The sequence below is a fragment of the Manis javanica genome, chromosome 12, assembly GCF_040802235.1.
Source record: "Manis javanica isolate MJ-LG chromosome 12, MJ_LKY, whole genome shotgun sequence".
Lineage (NCBI taxonomy): Eukaryota > Metazoa > Chordata > Mammalia > Pholidota > Manidae > Manis > Manis javanica.
In genome coordinates this window covers 32,312,441-32,333,918 of record NC_133167.1, presented here as the reverse complement: position 1 = coordinate 32,333,918, position 21,478 = coordinate 32,312,441, and the positions used below count along the sequence as shown (strand labels likewise).

Genomic DNA, 21,478 nt, shown 5'->3' with positions numbered 1-21,478 from the left:
CACTTTCTGGAAGGTTGATTTGGAACCTGAAGACATTCCCACAGCTGTATTTCTCATGCAAGTGACAGATCCACAGAAAAAGGATGAGGTGGGGGATTAACTTTACACATTTCTTCCAGAAGAAAAGCTGTGGCCCTGTTTGGCCAACTCTGCTTCAGAAAATCTATAGCTGAAGTACTTCATATTTCTTCTGGTGGTAAATCTATCAAGAGGAAATGTTACCTGCTTCCACACATTTCTCATCAATCTTCATGTCATCCTCTGTGAGAGATAGAAAGGAAAAAATAGACCTTAAAATGTATTAGTATCACAAACTAAATTCCCAACGGATAGACTTATGTCCATAAAAGACCACCTTATAATTAATAATGTTGTTCTTACAACTCTTGACCACTGAGAGTAATCCATATTTAATATGGACTCCAACATATTAAATGAAAATGTATGGTATGGAAGGCTATGTAACATAAAATGGTTAAAGTTTTAAAAGCATATGTTTTTGAATGCTGGACAAATTAGTTTACCTCTAAGCCTCAGTTTTCTATCTATAAATGGGAATAGGAATAATAACTAACATATAGGATAGGAGTAAGTGAGATAATGTATGAAAAGCTCAGGCATATGGTAAGTGTTTAATAAATGCTTACTATTTTTACCTTTAGCTGGGATATATATAAAAGAATAAGAGAATACAACTTCCATTTTAATTTTTTTATTGGAATAAAGTTGGTTTCAGATGTACAACAGTGACTCAATTATATACATTATTAGTTGCTTGCCAGAGTAAGTGTAGTCTAGTCACCCTATCACCATACCAAGATATCACAGTGTCATTGGTTATATTCTCTATGATGTACTACCATTCTTACAACCAATTTATTTTACAGTTTTTAGTTTGTGCCTCTTTATCCCCTTCATCTATTCCACCCATTCCCCCATCCCCTCCCTATGGTAACTAACAGTCTGTTGTCAATATTTATGGGTCTATTTCTTTTTTGTTTTGTTTTTCAGATTCCACATGTAAGTGAAATCATATGGTATTTGTCTTTCACTGCCTGGCTTATTTCACTTAGCACGATACCCTCAAGGTCCATCCATATTGTTGGAAATAGCAAGATTTCCTTCTTTTTTATGGCTGTGTAATATTTCACTGTGTAAATGTACCACGTATTCTTTATACATTCATCTATTGATGAGCACTTGGGATGCTTCCATATTTTGGCTATTGCAAATAATGTTGCATTGAACATAGGTGTGCATGTATCTTTTTGAATTAGTGATTTTATTTTCTTTGGGTAAATCCCCAGAAGTGGAATTACTGGGTTGTACAGTATTTCTATTTATGTTTTTTTTTGACGAACCTCCATACTGCTTCCAAGTGACATTCCCACCAAGAGTGTGGGAGGGTTCCCTTTTCTCCATATCCTCACCAACACTTTTTATTTCTTGTCTTTTGCATAGTAACCACTCTGACTGGTGTGAGGTGATACCTCATAGTGATTTTGAATTGCATTTCCCTGATGATTAGTGCTGCTGAGCATCTTTTCATGTGTCTGTCAGCCACATTTTCTTCAGAAAAATGTCTATTCAGGTCCTCTGACCATTTTTTAACTGGATTATTTGGTTTTTGGAGTTGAATTGTATGAGTTATTTTATATATTTTGGTATTAACACCTTAGTGGATATATCATTTGTAAATATATTCTCCCATGTGGTAGGTTGCTTTTTTGCTTTGTTAAGGGTTTCCTTTGTTGTACAGAAGCTTTTTAGCTTGATGTGGGCCCACTTTGTTTATTTTTGCTTTGGTTTCCCTTTCCTGGGGTGATGTAGTCAGAAAAAAATTTCTCATGCTGATGTTCATGAGATTCTTGCCTGTATTTTCTTCTAAGAGTTTTATGGTTTCATGTTTTACATGTAGGTCTTTAATCCATTCAGAGTTTGCTTTTGTGTATGGTAAGACAGTCATCTAGTTTCATTCTCTTACATGTAACTGTCCAATTTTCCCAAAAAAAAAAAAACCTTTTAAAACCATTCATCCTAATACTCAAAACCCTCCACAACATAACCCAAATCAAACATTGAATGCGATTGTCCACCCTCTCCTTCACATGCCTTATATTTGTTAGAGTAGATGTCATTGGCTCTTCCTTGTGCCTTTACTTATGCCATTCCCTTTCCCTGCACTGTGATGAGCCACACAGCATTTCTTCAACTACCCTGGACTCTCTGCCACTGCACATCTACTCTATCTTGTAATAGAATCATTTTGTTGTTTGCCTTATTTACCCTCTGAGACAGCTCTTTGAAAGCATAAACTCTCTTGCTAATTTTTACATTAAGAGCTTAATACAGTTATCTTGCACATAGTATGTAACTGATAAATTATTCTTAATTAAATTTTCCTTTTAATTTCAAAATATTTGAGTGTATGTTCTGAAAAAATATAATTTTTTTCTTTCAGCACTGTATATCTTATGCCTGGCATAGTGCCCAGAATTCCCCAAGGTGGTCAATAAATGGTAGTTTAATACATTAGTCTTATAGGAGGTTCAAAAGTGTAAATTATAGTCTGTATAACAGTCTTTAATATTATAAAGTAGTACAATAAACTTATCACACCTTAAAGACCATATCATTAATTAATAATTGTTAAGTAAAACATGCAATATGAAAAATTTTATGAAATATTGTTTTATACATATTGGAGCACAGATAAACAGGTAACTGAGATTTTTGGCACTGTCATTCAATTCCTATATTCATTTGATAGAGATTATTTTCCAGATCAGTAATTTGTGACAATAGTGAATTCATTAGTTCCTAGAATATAACTAGAAGATTTTTATTTTAAAGGCAAATAAAAACTACAATTGTCATTCGGTTTTACAGAGGACATGACTGATTCTCCAGTAATGGCACAAGTAGCCTTGAGTTTTCTAACTTGGAACTCAGTGATCTAAGAGAGCCTCTGATTTTGCTCTCTCAAAATCAACAATTTTATACTACCAGCAAGGCTGGTTGTTACGGACTGATTTGTATTCCCCTCCCACCCCCAAATTCATATGTTGAAGCTCTAGCCACCAGTATGGCTGTATTTGGAGATGGGGCCTTTACAGAGGTAATTAAGGTTAAATGAGGTCATATGGTTGGGGCCCCAGTCCACATGAACTGGTGGCCTTATAAGAAGAGGAAAAGATAGATCTCTCTGTCTCTCTCTGTGTCATTATAAGAGTCATCTGGGTGTCTGGGCAAGAAGAAAGACACAAGTAATAATGAGAGGTCCCATTTGCCCTTGATGCAGGGCCCTTCAACAGACAGAAGCTTAAATCCAAACTACAATGCTTGCAACGTCTGACAATGTTCTTATCTTCTTTGAACCTCAATCTTTTCATCCATAAAATGAGAACAATCATAATTTCCTTAGATGATTATTTTTAATATATGTGTGTAAAGTAGTTGACATAAAACAGCAGATCAGCTCACAACTGTTATTAAGTTCTTGCCATGTGCTGTGTTAGACTCTGGGGCTACATATAAATATTTCTTATCTTTTCTTTCATTCCTCTCAATGTTAGGACAACTACATGGTGTATGCATTCTTTTGACTGACATCTTATAAATTAGGGTATTAGTGACTAGTATACTACTAGATACATAGGAAGAGCTTAATAAAAGCTGAACTGAATTAAACTGATTCAGAAAACTATAGGAAATTTCTAGGAGACTTTGGAAATGAAGTTTTCTTCCCCAGATACTACTTCTTACCTTCGTCCATCGAAATTGCTGGGTACAGACAACAATTGAAGCAGAAAGAGAGAAGTGGGTGAGAGATAGTCTATGCTATAGTTTCTTAGATTAATTTACTTACAATAAGAAGAGCAAAGTGCCAAAAATTATAGTACTTAATATTCTGGATTTATTCCCTAGAAATTCTATGGAAATTGAATAACAAAATGATAAAAAGTTGAATATCCTATAGAAACTGATATGTTTATGAACCTTGTTGGAAATGAGGATCACTTGCTTCTGGCAAATCCTATTCCCTTGCATCTCTGTAAATTCCATAACGGTTGCATTCTACTCATTTCTGTATTAATGCACTTAATTCAGCATATTTTAGAACTCAAATTGTAACAGGCAGGAAAGAAAAAAAGGAAGGGAAGAAGGGAGAGAAAAAAAGAGGAATGACAACTGTTAAGTGCAACTTCAGTGAATAATTTTTGAACAACTGTCTGCAAATTTTTTAATAACTTTTGATTAATAAAATTGCTGGTTCTTCATGACTCAGTAACCTGCTCCTGAGATGTTTTTTCCCTATGGTAACATTTTAGCAGAGCAGAAGATACAAAATAATACTTATTGCAGTATCATCTAAAACAGTTAAAAAGGAAATAAATGATCTAATAGTTTAGAAAATGCTCCATCAGAAACAACCCTGGGGGAAGTGACCCTTTAAGTCAGTGGCTCCAATCCTGGGGTTCCTGGATTTACAGATTTGTGTGGAAAAGAAGAGGGGCTGCAGACTATTTCCAGGAGGGACTTTTCCAAAAGTCTAAAGTAAATCACACTTGGGCTACATAAACAAAAATAAACCAGTGGCTATCAGAAACTGATTAGAAGTTTCATTAACATCTCCATATGCCTTTGAGAAATGAATGAGGATAATGAATTACAGAAGCACTTCAACCTAGTTTGGCAAACAAACTTTTTCAATATACAGGGGAAATAACTAAGATGTCACTATGAAGATCACATCATGAAAAATGTTTCTGATAAAAAGTTAAGTTTAAAAAAGATAAGACATGTTATTGCAGCTGTTACTGTAAGCATGTAAAATATGTATCCATAACTGGAAAGTAGTATGAAAATAATATCAGTGTGAAAGAATTTTTATGAGTGTCTTCTTCTTTCAAAAATATCTCTGTAGTTGTCATCATATCTTTTCAAGAGAAAGAGTAAAATTTGTTTAGCTTAGAGAAGTGAGAAATAAAGTGGCTGAGGATATGCCATGGGCAAATCTGTGACACTGGTCCTGCTGTCTACTTGAACGCCCTTCTAGTTTCCTTGCCTTGCCCCTCTCAGTCCTCCTGGTGCCCCATCCCTTCCTTAGCTCCTTTCCAGGGGCCTGCCCAGGGCCATTTCTGAAGCCTTGCATAGAAGGTTCCAGGGGGTTCTGCTAAGCAACAAACCGCTTTATTAAGGCAGTAACTAGTGTACAAACATTTGCCACCACGGACCCTTTACCCAGCCATCCTCCCACTGCCATTTGAATAACACAGTCTAGCAAACAAACTACATTCATTAAGTAACAATTCAGTCCTATGTTTATTCATCAAAGCCACACACAGATGTTAATCGGGCTTCTGAACGGTGTGAAATTTAATCCCCCTAACTAGAACCCAAATGAAGGCCTGTGTGCAGCCATGCGGCCTAGCTGGCGGGTGCATGTATAATGCACGTGCTAGCTGCTGGGATCTCGGAGCAGCGAGTGCTGAGGAGGCCACCAACACAAGAACATTTGCCTTTTCATAAACTGAAATCTCGTCTCAGTCCAAAGGAATGACTATTTATGGTAGGATGCCGACAGCTGCCAGGAGGTTATCTGGGGCAGTGGGGACATTTAAAGATCCTGCCCTGGGAGAGAGGGAGCAGGCTTCCCCCTGAGCAGGAATCAGCACACTCACAGATGGTTGATCTGAGGCGGCTGTGAGGCTGGTGTGGCTGAGTCCGCCAGAACTCCCGTTGTTTCCTATGCAGAAAGAACACACCATTTGGAAAAAAAAGTTAATCCAGATCAACCCAGGTGAAATAAATCTGAGACCGTATTCCCTAGAATGTTGCTGCCTCTACCCAAGTGAAAAGGGAGATATCTTCTCCAAACGCATTGTCAAATACATTCTCCAAGTACACAGCCTTTTCATCATTTTTTCCTGCCACACAGGATTTTTTTCAGAGCAACACTAACAGTGAAAATTTGATGTGAGTTTTCTACAGAGCTTCAGCAAGTGACCCATAGTGCCCTCCCCGCCTCTCTGACACTTTAGTCTACTTGGGCTGGCTTCAGAATTTTTAGAGCATGTTCTGGCTCCTTCTCAGGCTGCTGATGCTCCTTACAGTCCCTTTAGAGTCTCACGAATTTCAGTTCCTTCTACTGTCCTTGATTTGTGCACTAATCCACTAAGCCTGTCAGCTGTATGTGTTCCCTGCAATACACTCACCTGAGCCTCCTCCCCAGCTTCCTGCCTGGAGACTGGAAGAACTAATCTCATCAGGCCCTTATCCCTCTTGTGACAGCCCCCAGAGCTGTCACCCCTTATCCTCTGCACATTAATCCCCAAAGGCTCCATCCACTACTTACCTGTCCCTGAGGCCTTTTCACATACCCTCTGGAACTCCAAGTAAATCTTCAGGAAAATCTCTCAGGCGTCAGCCTCTACTTGGAGCCCTCCACGTTGTGTAACTAAAACCCAGGTCACTGTGAGGTCACTGCTCCCCTGCACCTTTCAAGCAGTGGCTATTTGCTCCCCCATTCCCTGTGGTGTGCTGCTGGAAAGCCAGCCCTGGGGGAAGGGGAGCCCTGGGAGCGGACGGCTCTAGTATCGATACTCTCACTGTAGCTGGGCTCAAGCTGCCACCCTGACCTCAGCGAGGATGTGCAGGAGGAGCAGCCAATGCACCTGTCAGCTGGCGCCAGTCTGCCACTGCACACAGCCTTCACTCCACTGGCCGGGAGGCCAGGTCTCTGTCCCTGCTTCTCATGGCCTCTCCAGACCGTTTTCCCTCTTCCTTAGAAGCCCCCGACTTTGAACATCATCCCCCCACTCTTCCAGTAGCCAACCCCAGATTACTCCTGCTCAGTCTTGTGCTCTCAGCACTGTTCTGTTGTAATTTTTGATGATTCTATTAGGCGTATAAATGCTCCTTCTAATACCCTGGCCTCTCGGTTCCTTCATTCTTCTCTCTTCTAATGACCTTCCCTTTGTTCTGCCTCAGTCACGGCCTCCCACTGTCACACCCTAGGACCTTTTCAGCACCAATAACAGCAATCTCAGTTTACAGCATTCCTTCTTCTACCAACACGTCCTATCTTCCCAACCCCAATGATCTGAACCTACTTCTTTTCTGCTGATCTTACTTCTTTTCTGCTGGCCCTTAATCCCTCATTTCTCTCCATAACAGCTTAAATGCCATGGCCCATTATTATAATCACCCTCTTGGCTCTTTCCTGACTCACTGTTAAGTCCAATTCTGTCTAATCTGGACCGGCTCCATAGGAAGCTGACCAGAATCACTTTAAATTTATGACCTTTTACCTTAAGTGAGCCCTTAACACTCATTATACTATATTACCTGATCCATGTGCTCTCCTGTTCTCATAGCAACTTTTCAACCCTTCTCCTCTCTCCTTCCAGATACTTCCTTACCTACCCTTGCTCTCAGCTTATGACATTGCTTCCTATTTCACTGAGAAAATAAGAGCAGCTGGACAGAACTTCCACAAGCTCATATTCTATCTCCTGCCCACAAATGTGCCCACATACTCTGACCTCTCTGCTGTTACAATTACTGTCTATGATCCTGTATGAGGCCAAAGCTTCTACCTGTACACTAGATCATCTCCTTCTGCCTGCTCAAAGACACAACAATTATCTTCTCTTCTCTTTTTGATAATAGCAATTATGTTCTCTTTTTCTTATATCATAAAAATCTTCTCTCTCAGTGGATTATTCCCACTAGCATTATTTACCCCACCTAAGAAAGTTCTCTCATACCACTCCACTATCTCCTCTGGCTATTTTTTCATTGCTCTGCTTTAAACTAAAATATCACAGAGTTTCTGGGCTCAGTATCATCTATTTCTTCAAATCCTACTCTACTAGGATTTGGGCCCCACCCCTCCACTGAAATTGCTTTTGTCAAGATCACCAATGACCACATATTCCAATGGTTAATGCTCAGTCCTCTCTGTGGCACCTGACATATTTGATCAAGACACTATACTGTCTTGATCTTCATCCTGCCTCATTGGTCAGCCTTCTCTATTTCTTTCACTATTTCCTTTTCTGATTCTTGTTCTTTTAACATTGGCTGAGCCTTGAACCTCTTCCTATCTTCTTTCTATCTTTATTCACTCCCTTGAACCTCAGTAACACAAAGGTGAGGGTGGTGGGTTGAGGTTAACTGAGGTTTTAACTCAGCCTTGAAAGATGAATAGAGGAAGTTAGAACTACCTTTTTAAGTTTAACCTAGTTTCTCAAATGCTTCTCTCTTTTCTAGCTGATATGATTATTCTGGTTCCCCTGGCATTTTAAGACGCTTAGGGTATATGGACAAGTTGACATTTGGATTTATAAATTAGTGTGTGTGCTTTCCATCTGCTTGTCTCTTTTTCTCTCACCTTAACTGCAATAACAGAAGCCTGAGAAAACATTTTATTTCCTGATGGCTTAGTCCTCAGACTAGGAATGATAACTCTTCTTACCTCTTCAGAAGGTGGTTAGAGGGGATTAGGCCAGCACAAGCCCCGAGATCTGAGATTTTCCGTGCCTGCCACCAGAGGGCATCGTTCTGGTCCACAATCTGCAGGATGTCCCCCTTCTGGAAAGGCAACCCAGCGTCCATGCAGGGGATGGCAGGATCCTCCTGCGGCCAGTACTCAGTCATGGCACGAACATACACCTGACAGCAGACACAAAATGGCACCATTAGACGAACCCTTGCCCACGGGCTGTCAAGACAAAACCATTTCTCCCACCCCTCCACCACTGCTGTTCTGATCTTTCCTCTCCATCCTCACTGAGAAGAACTTGCCTCTTGAACTGAAGCTGAACTATGAAAAATGTGACTTTGGGAATAGAATCTCTTAGCTCTGAGAAGTTTTTGCTCAAATGTTCACTATTTGTGATGTTACTTTTCAACTTCTTAGCACCCCATCTCTTTTTATTGTATTCATTAAACTCACTTGCCTCCCCGTCCTCCACAATGAAAAATACACAACGAGGTGTTGAACATTTGTTCAACATATTATAAAGGACAGTAGTGCAATACAAAGCATTTAGTCATTGTTTTTGTTATTGAGGATGTACAATGTGTAAGCATGAAGGCTCAGTAAATTCTTACCATCTTCTGGCTATTAACAGGAGAGTCAGAAACTGGAACCACTTTGAACATGATTGTGCCACGAGACATGGCCTAGAAAATGTCAAAGGGGGAAGAATGACAAGTTGCAGAGTTCACTGGGTTACTGGGATCAGCAGATGGAGCAATAGTTCAATGAGTCCGGATCTAATGGTGACATTCCCTACAAGGACTTTTACAGGAGTTCAACAGCTAAACATCACCACCCAGGGATGGAAGTTAGGAAGCCATTTAGCTCTGCTTCTGCTTTGCTGGTCTGCTAAAACCCATGCCAAGCCCTGGCCTCTCCCAGGGACCCTCCATCTCCCTGCCAGCAGGACCATCTGACCCAGCACGGTCTTCTCATGGGCCCTGGAGAAGCAGATGAGCTCTTGGTCTTTCTCTCTCTCCTCACATCTCAGTCAGTAATTATTTCCTAAACATTGTTTCTGCACCAGGCAGCCCAGACAGATGGGGAACAAGAGCATCTCCCAAGTCTTCTGGGGGGACTGCCAAGCTTCCAAGCTATTGGTGGGAATGGGAGGCCCTCAAACATTTGGAGGAGACAGAGAACCTCTTAGCCTGGTAGAGAGGTAAGAATCCCCCAGTCACATACTCTGTGACAGGCGTTGGAGAGCCAAAGATTAAAAGGAGTGATAACTTTTGTTCTCACTCAGAAATTTTACAGTCCTACTGTCCTGCCAACTCTACAGCTGGCTCCAAAAGGGCTGAGGTGGCACCATTCTGTCTTTGATACTTTTAAGCTTCCTTTGTAGTATCTTGTACACTACATAGAATCTAGCCTGTGATTTGGAGCAGTGGTTTGCAAAATATTAGGTGCATGGTATACACCTTATAATACCACCCCTTTTCTCAGTCACTGAGGCACATCTATGAAAATATAGAATTCCCCTAAGCACCCAGTTTGAGAACCACTGTCTATTTACTATACAGTAATCGACCTTGGGTCCACACTCGGGGTAGGCAGATAAAGGCAGCTGGGCTGGGGCATGCAGCAATGGACTGTGACTCAGGCAATGGTTTGAAGGGTGGGAATGGGGGCCCAAAAGAGACCAAACGCTTGCATTATCAGCTCATAAATCCCAGTTTCAACCACCAAGGACAGTGGCAGGATAAGGGTGCCCCTTCCCTACATGCTGCCCTCTCATGACTTCTTGCCTGCCTCAAAGCTGCCTCAAGAAGATGTTAAATGGATTTCAGCTGTAGGATGCTAGGGGAGCAAGTGGTGGTTTACTCAGGTTCAGACTCTTCTCCAAAGTCTCGCTCAGCCCACTGCAGGCTCAGGTTCCAATGGCACAACCCAGGTGATGAGGGACCTGGGCTGGGGAAGCTGGCAGTGTCCCTGAGACCGGAGGAGCAGCTGGGGGAGGGAAGTCTCTTAGCAGCCAGATCTTCTGGGGGCAGGGGTGGGGGGATAAGCTGCAAAGAAACAAAGTCTGGGAGGCTGGAGAGAGGAAGCTGCCAAGAGTGACCAAACAGGCCTCACATGGCAGGGCCCAGAGCATGGCTGGCGGGCCCAGGCTGGCTTGGCCGCACCGAGTCGTGACGAAGGCAAGCAGACGTTACCAGGATATGGATCACTTGCTCGGGGTCCAGTCCCTCGACTGAAACTCCATTCACTTCCACCAGTTTGTCTCCAGCACATAACAACCCTAGGCAAACAGGAACACAAAACAAAGCAGGGCACAAAGAAATTGGCAAAAAATAAAGGTAGCTATTTCCAAACTATTTAACAAATTTGCTAACCCAAGCGTGCTATAATATTTTTTAATTTATTGTGAAATAATAATAATTATTGTTATTACAAAGCAAACTGGTTATTCCAATTTATACCACCACCAGAGTATGTAAGAATTATATTTTTCCACCTCCTCATTGGGTATAAACTGATGGTGATATTCTTATTTTTGCTAATCAGATATTGTAAAATGAAACTGGAACACTAGTAACAAGATAACACTAAAAATAGAGATGCAAGGGTCATGAGTAAATGGTAAATGAAAAGGGAAGTGGGGGTATTCCTCAAAAGAGAAAATGTGGAGAAACTTGGGGTTAAGATTAAACCTTGAGAAATAGGAGGCAAAATGTGGAGCTGTCAGAGAGGAGACAAGAGGCAGGATGATGTTGTGGAGCAGAAACCAAAGGTGATGAAAATTTCAAGGAAGTCATGGTTAAGAACATCAAGTATGCTAGAGCAGTAAAAGTAAAACTGAGGCCAAAGGAAAGGCTGGTGGGCTTCACAAGCAGGAAACCTCTGGGTAGTTCCTCTAAGGCTGGGGTATGAGCCCTGGGCCAGGCTCCCAGATCTGTGGGGAGTGAGGACAGGAGGCAGCAGGCACAGAACCGCTCATTTCAGAAGCACAGCAGTGAAAGAAGGGAATTGGGTTTATTGGTAGAAAGGGCAAGCAGACGGCTTCAAGATGGGGAAGAGCTATACCCTTTTGAGAGGAATGACCAAGCAAAAAGTGAGAGCTGGGAATACAGAGTCAAGCAGACCTGGACTTGAATCCTGACTCAAATGGTGTAGCCTTGAGCAAGGTAGTTATTTAATCTCTTTGAGCCTCAGTTTTCTCCTCTACAGAATGGCACAATAATACTTAGCCTGCTAGGGTTGCCACAGGAATGTAAACTGAGAGAACATTAATATGGTGCCCAGGACAAAAGGAACTCCATGAAGGAGGGGAACAGGATTTCTGTGGAACATTCCTTCCTTCTCAATAACCAAGTAATGGAACTTATTAAAGCCCAACCTTAAGAGAGAAATGCTGCCCTAGAAAAAAGATTAAACAATCAAGGGTTTCCCATTTTTCTGGTCACACTTGTATCCTGCTGCTCTAGCTTACCACTCCTCTCAGCCAGCCCACCATGGATGATTCTGGCCACCAAGATGTCCCCTGTCATCTCATGGCGCTTGATGGTTGCTCCCTGGGGAGAGAATACAATGGATTCCTTCTTTCATCCAGCATGACCATTTTTCTGGTGTCTTCCCTCAGTGTAGCTCTGGTCTTTCAGATGAGGGTATTCATATCAACCAGGGCCATACCACGCCACCAAAAAGCAAAGGCCATTCAGCCTTGGCCTACCAAGGTCTCTATCCAACCGCATAGACAGAAGAATATTTAGATGTTTCCAAAGATAAGGGAAGCTCCCACAATTACAATTTAATCAAAGGGACTATTCTTAGAAAATAAAATTAATGCTTTACTTAGTTTTTCATTAAGAGAGGAAAACCAGGCAAGTACATCGGAACTGAGTGAAATATATGTACATGTCAGAGAGTCAGATAATAAAGTAAAATAAAATAAAATATGTCTCATTTTTCACAGCTCTTTCAAAAAAGAAAATCCCTAGCCAGAAATCTCTCCTAGTGAAAATGTTACAACATGTAATGTGTTTGAAACCACAGGGGAAAATTGTAAAGATATAATTTGGCCATTATTATCACGGAATCCCCTGGCATTTTCTGAATGCCTCAAATTATACCTGTGACCACAGACACAAAATTACCCGAATAACTACTAGAGATAACTTAGTTCACAATTAGCCTTGGTCTAATTCTAAATGAAAAGATAAAGTGATTTCCTTACCAGGGGCTGTTGGTTTTTCACCAAACAAACAATCCTCATTCCTTCCTCATTCTCAGGGATATTGTCTGGCAGTGGGGGGAGAAGGGGTTCAAAATCTTTCTGAGCCACAGTGTCTTGGGCACTGAGCAAGGCCTGGGGACAGAAAAGGGAAAGATGAACAAATATCACACATAAGACACAGCCTTCTAGAAGATGGAGGCTCAATTCTATGCAAGACACAAAACAACCACCCCCAGCAGGTACACACCAGGCATAGTTCTCAGCATTTTATACAGATTAACTCAGTCTTCACAATAACACTATGGAGCAGGTACACATATTGTTTCCACTTTACAGATAAAGAAATGAAGCACAGAGAGATCAAGCAACACATAATACATTTTTGCATTTCTGCTAAAATGTTTTCTGTCACCTTCTCATTTCCTGGAAACCCATGTAATCCATGGTGCTCCTATAAGCTTGAACTATAAAACAACCGCTTTTAATATTTTCCATAATTAAGGCAGAATAAGGAGCAGTAATCAAAACAACTTGCTGGTGGCTCCCAAGGACCCATATGGAACAGAATGAGAAAAAATAGTTCCCTGATTTAGGGTAAGATCAAAGAGTTCCTCTAATGGCCCACTGTGCTAAGTCATTCATGGCGTGGAGAAGCAGTCATTCGATTGTCCTGCCTGGGATTGGTGGTCAGAACTTACCTGGAACTCAGAAAAAATTCCCTCAGGTTACTTATGCACTAAAATGTTTGACTCCTAAATTCCATTGTTCCAAATGCAGACATTCTCTTAAAGTTCTATTTGGTTGATGAATTGATCTCAAACTCTATAAGTACTATGAAATGGCTCCCTGTTCTGCAATCAAATCTTCTTCATAGACCTCCTTATAGAGGTAATCATCGTTACAGTGTATTTTTCAAATAGTTTCACACATTTTATCCAAAACCTAAAATATTCCCAAGATGGGAAGGAAGTATGCTACCCTCCTGGTCCCCCAGAATTTTAGAAGGATGAGGCTTTGCAAGAGGAAAACAAGACAACATGGAAAGTTCTGGATGCCTCTTCATAAATGGCAGGCTTGGCTCCATGACTGACAACACTGAGCCGGTCATATTCAAGCCCCACCTTTAAGTACAGTCTGCTGGTCGCCCATGAACAGTAATAGACCATCTATTCAGAAAGCACATTTTCTTTCACATTTATTTCTTCTTCCCAGCTTTGTCTATGTGCCAGATGGGCATATCTTGTCTGTTTTAGCTAGCACTTGCCTTAAAGTGTGGAGCCTGGAGGATTTGTCTCAGCTCTTGGATCTCAGGAGAATTCGGTATTTCACGTAATGTCTCCACTACCTGGTTGGTGAAAAAGCATACATGGTGAAATTTTTAAAAATCTTCATCACCTAGTTAATCTCATCCAGGCTTGATAACAGATATACTGACTAGCATGATATTAATCTAAGAAACACTGTTACTGAAGCCTTCTTTTTCATCTTTTTAAGTCAGAGCCTAGAATCTTTCCTCATTCATTAAACTTTACTATAGCAGGTGGTATCTGAGATTTGGAGTAGATCCAAACCCCAGCACCCCAGTCCTGATGTTTTACAGGCTTGGTAAAAGAATGCATATAATTTTGTAACATCGTATGTGCCAAAGCAACTTCCCTCTAGTGGCTGTAAAACAGCTGTGTGCTGATGGAGTGCTTTAGGACAGGTGAAAGTATCTGGCTTCTCTGGGTACAGGCTCACATACCTGGAGAATGCACATAGCTTAATCCCATGGGATGCTCCATTCCTCAACTGGAAAATGGGAATAATAATTTATATTTTAGGCTTAATATTTGATTAGCAATTTTAATGTTTGTTGCAATTTAAAAAGTGCTGAACAGAATAAAATCTCTTCTCCAAACTGTGTGGTTTAGGTGTAGACATATTTTCTGACAGAACATAAGACCTTTCAAGAATTTAATCAGCCATGTGAGTCTTCAGTAGTTGAGCATCATTACCTATAGTCAAATGAAAACCAGCAGTTTACTTAAGCTTTACCTCCATGCACTAGGATTATAACTGAATAAGATATCCTGTGTGTGTCCCTGTGGACAGCTGAGAACAATTTGAGTTGTTGATTACTGGAATTGAAGGTGGAATTTTTTTCTTCTTTTTATTCCCATTTCCTTTAATGTGGTTGGAACAATAAATAATAATACAATGGATTACATTTATGAGTCCCCTCAACAAACACTTGTTGAATATACTCTGTGCTAGACTCTGGTTTGAGTGATGCAAGCAGAGCAGTGAACAGGTGGACAGAAATCCCCGTTCTCATGAAGTTGACATTCCAGTGAGGAGACACTGACAATACATAAAATATAAATAGAAGAAATAGTTTTATTTGCTGGCTTGATAACAGATATACTGACTAGCATAGAAGAGTTAAGAAAAATAAACTTGACAGCTAGAGACCCCTTATTAAAGGCCAGCACACATGCTACTCAGCTGTTTGTGCCGTTGCCCAGGCTGTTTCTTCCCTTGCAGAGCTTTAAACCCCAAAGGGAAGGTAGATAAGGAGTGCTACAAGGGGGCTGCCATTTTAGATAGGGTGATCAGGGAAAGCCCCAGTGAGAAAGTGACATTTGAGTGGAGACCAGGAGATGAAGAAGCAAATCATGTGGATATACAGGCAGGAGCATTACGGATGTAAGAAAAAGCAAGTGCAAAGGGCCTGGGTCAGGAGCATGTCTGAATCAGAAAACCGTAAGTGGTTAATCTGGCTGAGGGTATGAAGGGGAAACAGGAGTGTAAAGTCAAAGAGGTCATGGGACTATATTATGTTTGGCAAAGAACTTTGATGTTTATCCTGAGATGGAAATCATTGGGAGGATCTGAACACAGAGTGACCTGATTCCACTCACCTTTCAAGAGGATCTCTTCAGCTGCGGGGTTGGGGAAAGACTGCAGGGAGCTGGGGGAGGGCAGCACAGGCAGAAGCAGCAGGCCAGGCAGGAGGCTATATTGCAGCTACCTACGTAAGTGGTGATGGTGGCTTCAATCAGGTGCCATAGATTAGAGTAGGTAGATTCTATTAGCTGCACCTCCTATTAGGTGGTGAGTTCCTGGGTATATTTTGAAACCAGAGCTGACAGGATCTCCTGCCAGACTGGGTGTGAAGTATGGGAGAAAGAAAGTCAAAGATGACCCCACAGATTTGGGCCTGGGTACTGCAAGGACACAGATGCCATTACTGGGAGAGGAGCGGTTTGGGGTGGGAAAGATCAGGAGCTCAGTTTGGGACATGTTAAGTTTGAGGGGCCCATTAAGTACCTATCTAAGTAACATGGGAAGAAGGCAGTTAGATATAGGAGTCTGGAGTTCAGGGAAGGAGTCCAGCTAGAGATAGAAATTTGGGAATCATTACTATAGCAACATTATCCTGTTTACACAGGGTGAATTGAGTCCAAGATTAAGGGGATAAAGAGAGAAATGGATACATGCTGAAAATGTTATTGTTTTGTTTGTTCTAATTTGGGGAGATAGCAGGCCACTTTTCTTCCTTCTATTAAAGATCAGTTAGAAATACTTATTAGATGCGTAATCACCCATCAAGCTTTTCCATTAGAGCTGTTAATTCATTGAAATTAGCACAAAGAGTAAAACAGCATCACGTTAAAACTCTAGTATTCTGTGGATTAGAAACCACCTTACCTCACAGGATAATGCCTGTGCATGCATTGTGGCAGGAACGAATTTCTTCTCTTTAAATTCCTGGAGGCAGTCATAAACCTGCAGAAAGGCAACAGTGGAGAATGCCATATTGATAACACGACTACTAACATTTGAGATTTAAAGCTCTGCAAGGGAAGAAACAGCCTGGGCAACAGCACAAACAGCTGAGTAGCATGTGTGCTGGCCTTTAATAAGGGGTCTCTAGCTGTCAGACAGAAATGAACTCAAGTTTGGCGGCTCCAGGGCTTCACAGGCTTAATTACTGGCTACCACTGGAAAATGATCTCCAGTATCATTGATAAAAGAAAATTCAGATTTTACTCTTGTTAAACTAAGTAATAGTGGGGTTTCCAGGGATCTGGTCTCAAGACTATAAGAACCTGTGTGCCGGGCAGCTGCACAGGGTGTGAACTATGTAGCTCAGGGCTCACCAAAGGATCTGAACAAGAGGCCCGGCACACTAGATACACTTTTGTATTCTGCTCTTATTTTTTGTTTCCTTTCCCCTCCTTAATTCCCCAGTAAAAGTTCATTTAAAAAATTCCAATGTTGTCTCTGCTGACCCTCAGGAATTTTTTTCCATATGAGGATGTAGGGTTGAGCTGAGTACACCAAGGCCTTCTTAGTTCTGCATTGCAGCCCTTGATCTTATTTTAGGAATCTAGCTCCTCTTACAGCTGGTGAAATGTGGCCAAGGAGGAAGCTCAGCCCAGCCTCCCTCCATGAGGATCTGGGATGACGATGCTTCCCTGCTCCACCTCAGGGCCAGTGCTCCAGTTTACCTGGAAGTGATTAGGCTGATGGATTGATGCAGAGAGCACAGAGCACAAACAGCCTGCTGGTGGTGAGGAGAGCAACACCTTTAATGACAAAAACTGTTTTAGCTTATCTCAGGGGGAAAACATGCCTGATAGAGATTACCTGGTTTTTTTCTCCCCAGCTTTGTGGAGATATACTTGACATGGAACACTGTGTACATTTAAGGTATACAACGTGATCTGACACATGTATACATTGCAAACTGATTACCACAGAAAGGTTAGTAACACCTCTATCACCTCACATAATTACCATTTTGTGTGCCTGTGGCAACAACATATAAGATTTATTCTCTTTGCAACTTTTAAGTATGTACCACTAACTATAGTCATCATGCTGTACATTAGATCCCCAGAACTTATTCATCTTATAACAGAAGATTGTACTTTTTGAACATCTCTCAATTTTCTCCATTCCCCAGTCCCTGGCAACCACCATTCTACTCTCTGTTTCTAGGTGCTCTGCTTTCTTAGATTCCACATGTAAGTGGCAACACACAGTATTTGCCTTTCTCTGTCTGACTGATTTCATTTAGCATAATGCCCTCCAGGTCCATCATGTCATCACAAAAGGGAGGATTTCTTTCTTTTTTAGGGCTGAATAATATCACATTGCATATCCCACTTTTAGGTATATACCTGAAGGAAATGAAATCACTCTCTCAAAGAATAACTGCACCTCCACATTCACTGTTGTGTTATTCACAAGAGCCCACACGTGGAAACAATCTAAGTGTCCAACAGTGGATGAATGGATATAGAAATCAAGTGTTTTAAAACAAGTGCTGTGAGGAGTACATGTTTGTTCATGCTACAGATGTTGCTACTTTTCTTGTATTTTAAGAATTAGAATATTAATATGCATCATAGGGCTGACCTCATTTCCTACTTATGAGAAGGGAACACCCACATCTTAACAAAAACAGCTTCAAGAGAATCTTCATTAATAATTACATCTGAACAAAATTATAATCAGGTAGTAGTTGCTATTGAATAGTGCATGAAATTCTAGCCAAATTTTTAAAAAGAAGAAATTTTCAGAGTAAGAAAAATTTAAGATAACTAAACAACTGTGGACATCTCATTTCCTGATTTTGGAAACGAAGAATAATCTTTTAAAAGCATTTGTATTTGTTCTGACTTAGCCTCAAGAACAAGGGGTTGTAGACAGCTGCTAAGGGTGCTAATGATGACGATTTGTGGTGGCTGCTTTGTGCTTTCAGGGGCCTCTGGGGGAAAAGAAGCTATGCATGAAAAAGAAAGGAGCTGCCATATATGTTTCCACTTAATTCCTTCCCAGGCTATGAGGTTTGTGTAGCCCTTCTCTGAGAATTGCTGTGATATTGTGATATATAATAAGAAATATATTCTTGGTCTTCATGCCTGATTCTGGCACAGAGCTCCTAAAACTCTTGGAATTGCCTAAATGATGAGAATGGCAAAGGCGTCTTTTGTTACGTTAATGAGGTGACACCTAAGGATGAGGGCTTGTTGCCAGGAAACAACTATATGATTAGACTGTTGGACCTTCTAGTCCCACCATTCCTGGGAGGGGAGTGGGGCTGGAGGTTGAATCAGTCACCAGTGGCCAAAGATTTATTAGTCATGCCTGTGTTTTGAAGTTTCTCCATAAAACCCTAAAGGGCTAGGGTTTGGAGAGCTTCTGGGTAGTGAGCACCTGGAGACCTCAGGGACAGCAGCACTCCTGGAGAGGGCACTTGCCACATGCCTTGCCCTATGCAGCTCTTCCATCCACTGTTCCTGAGATATCTATATCCTTTTATAACAAATTGATAATCTAGTAGGCAAAATATTCCTCTGACTTCTGTGAGCCATTCTAGCAAATTAACCAAACCCAAGGAGGAGGTTGTAGGAACTCCTGATTTACAGCTAGTTGGTAAGAAGTACAGGTAACACCTTGGCCTTTGCAACTGGCATCTTAAGTTGGGGGCAGGGAGTAATCTTTAGAAGATGGAACCCCTAGGTTGTGGAATCTGACACTGTCTCCTGGTAGCTAGTATCAGAATTGAGTTGAATTGGAGGACAGCCAGCTGGTGTCTAGAGAATTGTTGTTGCTGGGGAGACCCCCACTGCTTTGGAAACTGAGTCTCAGAATACCCGAAAGATTGTCTTCTAAGATGTTTTTCCAGTTTGAGACTTCCTGCAACTGGCCAGTGACAGTGGTGGGTAAGAAGTGCCCTGCTCCACAGGGAAGCAAAGGCTTCCAGGTGATGGAGTGCCCACCTTCAGCAGTGCCTGCAGCCACGGGGAATGGAGAAGATCATAGAGGAGACACACTCCATTCACATCTCGGCTGTAGAACAGGTTCAGCTCTTGCAGCACAAGCTTCACAATCTGGGAAAGACCTAGTGAAGGGAGAGGGCAGAGGTGGGGTGGCAGGTCAGGGTGGAAAGAAAGACAGGTGTAAATTTGAACAAATGCAGGCAGCTGAGATGTGCCTTAGAGGCTTCTGAGCAGTGAGAGGACACTGGGTTTAAGGCTAAAAGCTCTGGCTTCAAGCCCTGTTCTATCACTTACTGTGTGAAATTCAGCAAGTTCTGAAACCCAGTTTCCTTGTAGTGAATGAGAAGATGCTCACTTTCCCATAGGGCTGTTACTAGCATTAGATTAAATAAGAGACCATAGTTTACAGATGTCAGAGTTCATAAGAGCAGTATTGCTTTCCCCTCCCCATTCTTGCCATACCCAGTCTTTGGTTTATTCCAAATAAAGCTGTTTTCTTGACCCTCCTTCCCTAATTCACACAGAGTCCTATGTCTTCACCTTTTCTGAAAATTCTATTGAAAGTGTTGTTGAAAACTCTAGCTCCCAAAAGGTTTTTAATACAAATCTTAAGGACTCCACCAATTAAAGAGACTGAACATATTTCAGTGAATGCTTGATCTTTTCACAAGTGTTTTTCATAGAAATTCCATTTGTTGCAGTGGCATTTTGAATGTAAACAGTTAAGTTCTACCTTTTAAATAAGCATTATGGGATAGGAAAAAAAGAGGATCTGAATCCACTATGTCAATTTCTTTCATTCCTGCCTTGCTTGCTTAGGCTTAACACAAATGGATGTAGTAGGACACTCTAAAGTATATGACAAGTTCCTCATAGGAATCACAATGAGTCCACCTGAATTTCTGCCCCTAAATTTGATCACGTATTTAGAGTGATATTATAAGGTCTTTCTGGTCTAGAAAAGGCACACTGGCATACACACCATTCTCCGGATTGGTTGCTGAAGAAAGCTTCATGTCCTTGTCAGGTGCATCTGCTCCTTTGTCTGACTGTAGCATTCTTCCTGCCCAAGCTGTCAGACAGAATTCAGAACTGGAAGTACATCAGTAAGCCGCACACACAGCTCAGTCCCACTGGAGCCACAGCTCTTAGCGCACTGAAATACAGTTTCAACAGCATTTGTTGAGCAAGTCAGGCACTGTGCTCCACACCAAATAAAACACTCTCACCTTGTGGCTCTTCATCTCTATATTAACCATCACCAGCTGTGTGAAGAGGAAACTAATTCATGAAACACTCCTACTCCCCTAGTTTCTAAACAAGTGACAAATAATACCAAGTATTTTCAAATTATTTTCCACATCTCTGCCTATTTGATTTTACCATCACTCAGAGCTCAGAAACACCTCCCTAGCCTGAGTCCACTTGGGTGCCTCACTCCTCTGAACCCGAACTTCTTCACGGCACTGCTCTCAATTGCAGAAGTTATGAGTTGCTGCTGAGGCATACTCTTACAGTTGATTTTCTATATTGCTTTAGGTAGATTTAGCTTCAAGAAAGAGAAACCTAAAATAACAGTGGCTTAACAGGGTAGAAGTTTACGTCTTGCTGTAGGGGAGGAAGAAGTTTTCTTCGACCATTGTAGGTTATTTTGGCTGATATATTAATTAAATTGCCATAAGACAGAAAAACAGGAGAAAAATTTAATAATGTACATACAGGAGCCTTGTAAGAATATGAGACTCACAGGCAGTCGGGCAGTTGAAGCTTATATACTATCCTGAGCTAAGAACCGGGTGAGGGTCTGAGACTTCAAAGGGGAGGAGGACAACTTACAGGAAGATGAGCAAATATTTGGGAAACGGATGTTTGCCCTGCAGTACAGGGACACAGGGAGGAATCTGATCACTGGGCCCTGCAGAGCTTCCTCCCAGCTTACCACATTTAACTCATATTCTTTGTAGTTATCTGGTGATA

The 21,478-nt window shown here is 41.4% G+C and overlaps 1 protein-coding gene across 1 annotated transcript in view; it reads right to left on the bottom strand.

Moving 5' to 3' along the window:
- MPP4 (MAGUK p55 scaffold protein 4) overlaps positions 1-20,592 on the bottom strand; it is a 35,054-nt gene extending 14,462 nt beyond the window's left edge. The window contains exons 1-12 of the mRNA XM_017655730.3: positions 20,484-20,592; positions 19,502-19,623; positions 16,419-16,496; positions 13,990-14,070; positions 12,726-12,857; positions 11,982-12,063; positions 10,705-10,790; positions 9,121-9,192; positions 8,483-8,679; positions 5,685-5,749; positions 3,766-3,783; positions 223-261 (exon numbers count right to left, since the gene is read on the bottom strand). Coding sequence (XP_017511219.2) covers positions 223-261; positions 3,766-3,783; positions 5,685-5,749; positions 8,483-8,679; positions 9,121-9,192; positions 10,705-10,790; positions 11,982-12,063; positions 12,726-12,857; positions 13,990-14,070; positions 16,419-16,496; positions 19,502-19,623; positions 20,484-20,559 — 1,048 coding nt within the window. The 5' untranslated portion in view covers positions 20,560-20,592. The remainder of the gene's footprint in view (positions 1-222; positions 262-3,765; positions 3,784-5,684; positions 5,750-8,482; positions 8,680-9,120; positions 9,193-10,704; positions 10,791-11,981; positions 12,064-12,725; positions 12,858-13,989; positions 14,071-16,418; positions 16,497-19,501; positions 19,624-20,483) is intronic.
- Between the last annotated feature and the right edge of the window lie 886 nt (positions 20,593-21,478).